This window comes from Leptonychotes weddellii, chromosome 4 (assembly GCF_054177405.1).
Source record: "Leptonychotes weddellii isolate Sample4059 chromosome 4, ASM5417740v2, whole genome shotgun sequence".
In the NCBI taxonomy this organism is placed as follows: domain Eukaryota; kingdom Metazoa; phylum Chordata; class Mammalia; order Carnivora; family Phocidae; genus Leptonychotes; species Leptonychotes weddellii.
Window position 1 is genome coordinate 116,878,460 of NC_138372.1, and position 9,256 is coordinate 116,887,715.

General features: G+C 39.0%; 1 protein-coding gene across 3 annotated transcripts in view; it reads left to right on the forward strand.

Moving 5' to 3' along the window:
• The window catches only part of TERF1 (telomeric repeat binding factor 1), a 42,149-nt gene extending 33,071 nt beyond the window's left edge, over positions 1-9,078 (forward strand). For 2 of the 3 annotated variants that reach the window (XM_081816120.1, XM_081816121.1), the window contains one exon: positions 546-3,591. In XM_081816120.1, coding sequence (XP_081672246.1) covers positions 546-722 — 177 coding nt within the window. In that variant the 3' untranslated portion in view covers positions 723-3,591. Of the gene's footprint in view, positions 1-545; positions 3,592-4,608 lie in introns of those variants that run through there. The other variant, XM_081816122.1, reaches the window with a different exon arrangement.
• The last annotated feature ends 178 nt before the right edge of the window (positions 9,079-9,256 follow it).

Genomic DNA, 9,256 nt, shown 5'->3' on the forward strand with positions numbered 1-9,256 from the left:
GAAGTACCAATCTGGGGGTGCCGGGGTGGCTCAGTTGGTTGAGTGTCTGACTCTTGGTTTGGGCTCAGATCACGACCTCAGAGTTGTGGGATTGAGCCCCGGGTTGGGCTCCCTGCTCAGCAGGGAGTCTGCTTCTGTCCCTCTGCCCCCTCCTCCGAATGATGCACTTGCTCTCTCTCTCTTCAAAATAAATAAATCTTTTTTTAAAGGTGGGGGGGAGTACCAATTTGATAACAATTGTAGAAAAGCATTGTAAGAGACAATGTAGGCTTAAAGTCTGATAAATTGGATTGGGTTAGCTCTGTCACTTTGTAGCCATCTGATCTTGGGCAGCTGAGCCATACTGTGCTTATGTAAAATGAACAATAATAGTAGGGACCCTGAGAAATCTTATAAACATAAGCTCTTACAGAAATCTAAGAAATGTATATGCAAATTCTTCCATCCTTAAGAAACTAATACTATTTTGATTAAAAACAGTTGGATTTATAGTATGTTCTTTAAAGAATTGTTTCTGTGAATAACTGTTCGCGTTTTATCAAAAGGCATGGCTTTGGGAAGAAGACAAGAATCTGAGATCCGGTGTGAGGAAATACGGAGAGGGAAACTGGTCTAAAATACTGTTAAATTATAAATTCAACAACCGAACAGGCGTCATGTTGAAAGACAGATGGAGGACTATGAAGAAGCTAAAACTGATTTGCTCAGACAGTGAAGACTGAATGTGTTTGTAAAAGCTTGATAGAAGGACAGTTAAATATTTTGATCACTGCATTTTGTTTGAAACTTGGTGGTCATTGATGTATCTTAAAATTTTTGTCTAAAGCATTACAGTATCTATAGTATCACTTCAACTAATATGAAGATTTATGCTATAAGAGTAAGATTATATGCCATCATTGCATTCTTTAAGAATCTTTTTCCTCTGATAAAATGTAAATTTGTTGAACCCTGGTGCTTTCAATAACCCTATCCCCAAATCCTATTCCAATTAAAAAAAAAAAATTGGAAATCTGGTAAGAGAAAAAATATTTATTCCTATTAACCTATTCTGTGTCTGTAAGCTGACTTGACCTTTGTAACACACATAAAAGTGAAGTTTTTTTAAGACTTGATTTATGGCCTTAATATATTAGTTACTAATACATTTGTATATAGAATGATGCATGTACAAAGTAATCCATGAGTTGTAACATTCTTAAATTTTCTTTTCAGTTGTTTCATATAGAGGAGAAAACTTAAAAATAGTAATACCCATAGGAGGACAAAGTTTGTACTATTACCAAGAACAGCTTCATGTCCCATTTAGGTACATTTAACTTTGTTCCAGTGTTAAAACCTTGACAAAGGTGGTTTTAAATCTGCCTTTAACCTGGTGCCATAAATACCAGTTTCTTTGATTTTTTTTCCCTCTATATTTTCATTTAATAAATCAATATTGGGCCTAAGTGGTATTCTGTAAGTGCTTAAATTAGTGTTACCCATGATCATTTTGATGTCTGTGATAATTGCTAAATAAATAAGGTCATCCATATCTTACTGAACAATTTTGACTTTTCACCAGCATTTTATTCTTTAGAGAATTTAGTCATAAACTAAGAATTACTTAGCCTTTCGAGTTATATGTGCTTTATTCAAGGAGTGGAAATACTGAAGTATTGGTGTACAGAGTTAAATGGTAGTATTTAATAATTTATATTTCATTTTGTATTAAAGTCACATACATTACTTTCCCATTATTCCTGAAGTTATGTCTTTATACATATAGTAAACAGAAATGTGGATAATTACTGTATGCTTCCTGACTCCATCTATCCTATTACACCACTAGTCACTGTCACTGTTTATTACAGACATGTTGATGGTTAGTGCCAAAGCTAGCGACATGAACCAAAATGGACCTGTAAGTAAACCTCATTCCAAACATACCATAAATCATCAAATCCTGTTTCCACTAACTGGGAGATGCTCAATTATTTTATGTGCCACTAAAAAAGATCAGTGTAATTATACTATAGTATGGTGCTTTCTTGAGAATTGTATTTTACTTCTTAAAAGAGCTATTTTAGATTTATTTAAAGATAAATTTCTATCATATAACTTCTGGATGCATATAAAAAGGGAAGCAAAATAAGTTGGATAATGTGTTTCTAAAACTTCCTCATCTGAAATCTGAATTTTTTTAATTAAAATTTTTGAGATAATTGTAGATTCATATGCAGTTGCTAAGAAATGATACAGAGAGATTCCTTGTACTTTTGTTCCTCCGATTTTTCTTCCCCTGAATATTCATAAAACTACAGCATATCGCCATCAGGATATTGATAAAATTCACCAACGTTATGCACATTTCCCCAGTTTTACTTGTATGGTATGTGTGTATTTAGTTCTAAATAATTTATCACTTGAGTAGGTTCATGTATTCACCACCATAGGCAAGATCCTGAACAACTCCAACACATAAGGATCCCTCCTGTTGCTGCTCCTCTCCCACCTGCATCATTCCTCAACCCCTGGCAGCCACTCATCTGTCCTCCGTTTCTAAAATGTCATCTTTTTATTTTTATTTATTTTTTAAAAGATTTTATTTCTTTGAGAGGGAGAGCGAGCACAAGCAGGGGGAGTGGCAGGCAGAGGGAGAGAGAGAAACAGGCTCCCCTCTGAGCAGGGAGCCCGATGGGGGACTTGATCCCAGGACCCTGGGATCATGACCTGAGCCGAAGGCAGTCGCTTAACCAACTGAGCCACGCAGGCGCCCTAAAAGGTCATCTTTCTAAAATGTGACATAGTGACATCACCAAAAATGGTGGAGTAGGGAGCTCCAAAGACTTTTCCCTTTACTGAGACAGCTATTAAGCTGACCGAAACTGTTAAAATCTAATTTTTGAAACTCTGGGATATAATCAAAACAACTGGAACAGTGCTTAATAAAGAGGCACTAAGTTTTGTGAGAAATTCTTGGTGTGGCTTGATGGTGCCAAAGGGGACACTTTGTTCTCACATTGTTGTGTCTTGACCTGTCTGGCATTTCCCTGAGGGTTTAATTCAGAAATTTGCCTTTGTTTGTCCCCCTCTGAGGTCTCCAGGCTTTAAAAACCTATTACCTACAGCTGTCTAGTGTCATATGCCACACAAACCAGAAGTCTGGGGAGGAAGATACAAGGGGGTAGGGGGCGGTGGTGTGGGGTTAAGAAAGGCTTTGAAGGACTCGAGTAGGAATCCGGAAGGCCGCCCGCATGTCCAGGACTGCACAGTCTCAGAAAAGACTTGGGAGGACCCTAGGCCTCCACCTCTGATCTTTGAGCTTCACAAGTACAGGAGGTGAAGGATAAAGTAGAGTTGTAAGTGATCCAGCTACCCGTTGAATGAGCCCCAACTAAGCCAATCTGTTAAGGCCAGGAAAATAATCTTTTCTTTTTGACTTGAGACATCTAAGGAAATTAAATGAAATAACTCTAATTTTTTGGCCTTTTTTCTTTCAATTCGTGGATGTAGCTGTAGTTTGTTCATGTATACAGTAATATATGATTGTATCACATTTATGTTGTTAAACATTTGAGTTATGGAAATAAACACCACTCAGAAATTTAACCATTCAGGCTGTTTATTCAGAGCTTGCTCTAGCAAAGGAGGCAGCCACCGACTACTTGGGCTTTTGCAGAGACGCAGGCTGAAGTTTGTAATGGGAAAGCTTTCTAGTGAGAAACAAAGCTGCAGGCATGCTCTGACTGGAGGTCATTGGCATGAGGAAGCTGGAGCAGCACGCATCTTACATGATTGTTTCGGGGAACATATTTGCCTTTCTCTGCTCGGTCCTGAGTCTGGACAAAAAATCAGGATGTTGGCAGTCATCAACTGAGTCTCGACCATTCTGAGTGGGTGGCTGCAGGGGTTTCATTCGGTGCCCTAAATTGGTTGCCGCAGAGGTCATAGGGTCAGAGTTTGTTGTCATATAAGGTCTACCCATTGTCCATTTTTATATTCCTGCTCAAAGTTGTTTCAGTTTATTGCTGCAAGGCTTTTCCAATTTACATGAAGTCTAATATTAGGAATAATATTAACTCCTAAATAAATGGAAAAGCTGGGTATGATACTGTAATCCCTAGAGGAACCATTTTAAAGAACACATATATAGCCAACAGATAAATTAAAAATGGAATATTAAAAACTATTCAAATAATTCAAAAGAAAGTGAAAGGTAGGGGAAACAGGAAGCAAAAAGAAACCACAGCGACAAACAAGAATTGGCACACTGGAATCCAAACACGTCAATAATTATATTAAATGTCAGTGGTCTGAGCCAGGGGTTGGCAAGATTTCTCTATAAAGGGCCAGATAAAATATTTTAGGCTTTTTGGGCAGAACGGCCTGTCGAGTCTGCTTGGAATTAGCCATACACGTAAATACTAAATGAGTGGGTGTGGTTGTGTTCCAGTAGAACTATATTTACAAAAACAGCCCGCAGCAAGATTTAGCTTGCAGGCTGTAGTTTGCTGGCCCTGGCCTTTGAGTTCTAGATTTTGTTTTCTTTAACATAGGACTTTGTTCTGGGAAGCAGTTACTTCTGAAACTGGGAATGTCTTTCAATTCTCATTTTTTTCCTTCCAGGTTTGGAAATTTCCAAGTTGGGAACCACTTTTAAAGTAAATTAACAGCGTGGGGTTTCTAAAGACCAGCCTGGTGATGAGAATCTGGGGTGCAGATTCACAAGACAGCAGACTGTGGTGACAGCCTTCATTAGGCCGAGGTAATACTCCCACAATTCCTTAGGGAGAAGGGGACCGTTTTGGATTTACTTCCAGCTCAGTCTTCCTCTAAGAATACAGTCTTTTGGCATCCTTGTTTAATTATATCCCACCTTGGTCTGGCCTTGGGCTTTGCTTTCTGCCCCCATTTCGGAGCAAGAGAAGATGGTAACTACTGGCTGTATATGGGCCCCCCTCCCTCTGCCGAGTGGTGGAGCACAGCCTGCTGCAGGTGAAGAGACTGGCAGAGGGTACAGGTGGTGCTGGTCTGGAAAAGCAGCCCACCATTACTGGGCGGTGTGGGGATGACGGAGCTCATCCACGTGGCTCCCAATATATTTAACAGGGCCGGAACTGGAAGGGAGTGGTCTTGCTGTCACCGTCACTCCAGCGCCCTCTGTTGATAAAGCTTAACCGTTATGTCAAGAGTTGTGTGCAGGAGTTCTAGCTCTAGGATCACAAAGCAGGGCAGAGAAAGGGATTTGCAGTTGAGAGCCAAAAAACATAACATAACACCTTCATATGTCAAAATACTTTAAAGCAAGCCTTCACTTAAACCTATCCTATGTTGAGAGAGCAAGAATAAAAAGACGATTTGACACAAGAAGTGTGATGGTTTATATAATCTACACCTCTCAAAGGAAAAGAATACTTTTTCAGTGTCTTTGTTTTTTACAAGAAAATTATTTAAAGAATGTTTTCCCTTCCACTTGAGTCCATGAAGAGCTCACATCTGTCTTTGTCTTTATAAATTTGTGAGCGCTTTACTTTGCATGGATTATAACTCTTGCAAAACCCTGATGAGGAGGCAGAACAGTATTAATAATTACATGGCACAGATGAGGAATCAAGCTTCATTTATTCTAACTTGCATTGGCAGAATCGCATTGGTGACAGAACTTTTATTGTACTGCTGATGTCCCGCAATTAGAAGTTTTCTTTATCAGAAAAAAGGGGCAGAATTCTCTTCCCTCTTTAGTCCAGGAATGTTGATGTCCCTCATAAAAAAGCCTAGCTCAGTGTTCTCAATACTAGTGGAACTTGGCAGCTGCAGCAGCAAGTAAAATAGACAAGAATTCCTCAAATACGCCTGTAATTGAAGTGTATTTTTCACTGTCAAGAATTTTTTCATTATTTCAGAGATGCTATTTTAAGTTTCTCTAATTCTAAGGCTTTCTACCACTACCAAGTGGATAAAAACAACAGTAACGACTTTGATGAGTTGTTATCCAAATGAATCCTATAATGAGTCCTTTTGCTTATGCTTCCATATCTTGATAACTTAGGCTTGGCTGTTGCTATTACCGTAACTCCCCGATAGGACACAGGAGACATTTAACTCGCCTCACACCTCTGCCTTCCTTCCCTCCCATGCTCCTCCTGAGCTTCCTCCAGTGTATTTCTTTTTTGAGTTACTAAAGCTTCTCTTATGCCCTCAGCTGTAGACAGGATTCCTTGACTCCAATGTAGGATGAGGAAATCAGGACCCCTAAACTCAGCACTTCCGCTCTCCCCAGCTTCCCATGCCCGTCCCTATTACATTGCCAAGGGTTCTGTTTGTTTGGATTGGTTTGATTCGTTTTTAGCATTCAGTCTAACAATTATAGTGAAATATTTTGTGCCTTCGATATGGAGTAATTCTAAAAAATCAGAAACCAATAAACCTGTATTATGACTATACCATGTATTATTCACATGAGATCCTAGGAGTGTGACTAACTCAAAAAATGTAATCTTGTAATCATGAATTCTTGCAACTCAAAGAAGTGTCAAGGTAAATTGTATTCTCTCTCTCTCTCATTGTGTCTTTCTATCCATCCCCCCTACCCTAGTAGCTCAAAACCATGTCACATTTTAGTTTGCTTCACATTTTGACATACTTATATTTTCAGTTTTTTCTTGGAAATTTTATTTCCATTTTTACTAAAGTAATCCATGTTCATAGTTTTAAAAATAAAATTGTTCTACATGGCTTAAAATGGAAAACATTTCTTCCCTTCCACTACCTTTCAATTCTCCCTAAAGGTGACCATTCTCAACTTTTTCAACTCTTTTCTCAAGTGAGCGTATTTTTTAATAAAAATATGCTCACACTGCTGTTTATTTTCCAGTTTGAGATATTAGATTATTGACCCCCCCCCCACTATATAGGGTGAGGTTTTAGGTCTCTTGCATGCTCTCCCCCCAGCGCCTGCAAACACACACATTGCACCATACATATGCTTCTCCTCCCCAGTTCTTCCAGAGTATTTGTATCCATTTTTGGTTAAGTCAGTAATCAGTGTTTGTATTATAAGTTTTCTGTTACGTACACCTGAGCTGTGTGTACCCATCATTTATGATCTCCAGATTCTCTGACCCAGCTGAAAAATCTCTGAATATACTGTGAAATATGTCAGATATTCTATTGATTTCATTGTTTTCTTGGTGACCTCCTTCCTCCTGCTCTCATGCGTCTGGCTGCCCTCCAGGCCTGCTGCACAGCTGTCAAGCTTACATGTCCCTTTATCTTTGTCCTGGGGATCCCAATCATCTCTCCTTCATGCGATTTCCTACTTCCTGGACCCTCTCTTATGGTTTATACTCTCATTTACGTAGAGCTCCTCTTCCTGTACCTTCTCAAGAAAAGATGCATAGAATGGAAAACTATTATCTTACATGTTTGACAATATTCTTATTCTATCCTTGTATTTGACTAACAGTTTTACTGGATATAGAATTTTAATTTGGAAAATACTTTCAGAATTTCAAAGGCATTGCTTTCTTCTCCTTAGGGTCAAATATTGCTTCAAGTGGTCTGTTAACCATTGTGGTTACTGATCCTTTGCATGTGACCTACATTTTTCTCTCTGGAAGCTTTTAGATTCTTTTCTGTGTCCAGTGATCTAGAATTTCATGGTAATGTGCTTTAATGGGAATCTTTTTTTTTTTTTTTTTTTAACTAATGAGACAGACACTCAGTGGCTTTGGCAATGTATATGCTAAGTTCTGAAAAATATTCTTGAGTAATCTCCCTCCTAGTTTCTTTGTACTCTCTTTCTAGAACTCCCATTATCCAGATGTTGGGTCTCTTTGATCTTCTAATTTTTTATCTTTTGTCTCCTAATTTCTGTGTTTAATTTTTTTGTTTACTTTCTGGGGAAAATATTGCTTAACTTCCAAATGTTACAACATTTATCTATTATCAATCTTTCTAATGTCCAAGAGGTTTTAATTCTCCTTTTTTAAGAAGTTTTAACGTTTCCTTCTCTGGGCATCCTGTTCTTATTTCATGATTGATATTATTTCATCTCTTTTGATCCTGGCATTGTTTATTGCCTCTGAGTTTTGTTATATTGCTTTTTTTCTATTTAATTTTGGTTTCTCTGTTTGTTAGTGGTTTTCCTCAAATACCTGCTTGTCCTGGGCTGTTCATTTATATTTATGAGGGAGAATGAAAAAGCTGACAGGAGGGATGCCTGGTCGGCTCAGTTGTTAAGCATCTGCCTTCGGCTCAGGTCATGATCCCAGGGTCCTGGGATCGAGCCCCGCATCAGGCTCCTTGCTTAGCGGGAAGCCGGCTTCTCCCTCTCCCACTCCCCCTGCTTGTGTTCCCTCTCTCGCTTTCTCTCTCTCTGTCAAATAAATAAATAAAATCTTAAAAAAAAAAAAAAAAGCTGACAGGAGGCTCTGTGAGCACTGATGGGTGCTCCCATGTCAAGATCAAGGTATCCCTGTATAGTGATGGGACAGGAACTTGGCTATTTTAGCTGTCAGTACCTGCAGTCGTTTTTCTTGGATGATCGATTTCCTCAGAGAGGAATCTAACAAACTGCTGTGAGCGGATGAGAGTGGGAGTGTGGGAGGGCAGTATACACCCCTGGTTGCAGTATTCTCAGAGCATGTGGAGGAGAGACTTGGGGGTCACCATTCAGAATGGAGACTCACTCAGTTTCCGTTCTCAGTTGCTGTCTCCGGTGTTTCCAATCTGGAGTCCCTCCCAAGAGTAGACCTGTCAGGCTGTTGCCTGGCTGGAGAGAATTTAAGGCTCTGTTTCTTATACCAACTGTCAACCATTCCATTAAAGGAAGTATCTGGAACCTTTCCAAGGTGCTGTAAATTACCTTGCTCATCCAGATTCACTCCAGTAGGCATTTGGCTTTCTCCTCTCTTCTTAGACAGCCATCTGCTTTTCTGGTCCAAAATCTGGTGGCCATCCCTTTCCTGCTATCTTTGTCTCTCTTGATCCTCTTATCATTATATTTTTTATCTTTTAAAAAAAGTCCTTCAAGTTTATTGGGAATTGGGAGGCAAATATATGTTCAACCTGCCATGTTTAAATGAAAAACAAAACCCTATTTAGGACTCTCATAAAGCTTCTGTGTCCTTATACTTCTGAAAATCAGTATCTTGCCTTCACACTTTATTAGTAGTTTGGCTGACAGAGAATGCTAGTTTCAAAATTATTTTCCCCTCAGTGCTTGGAGGCTTTATTCCATTAGACCTCAAGCATCCAAGGATACTGATGAGAA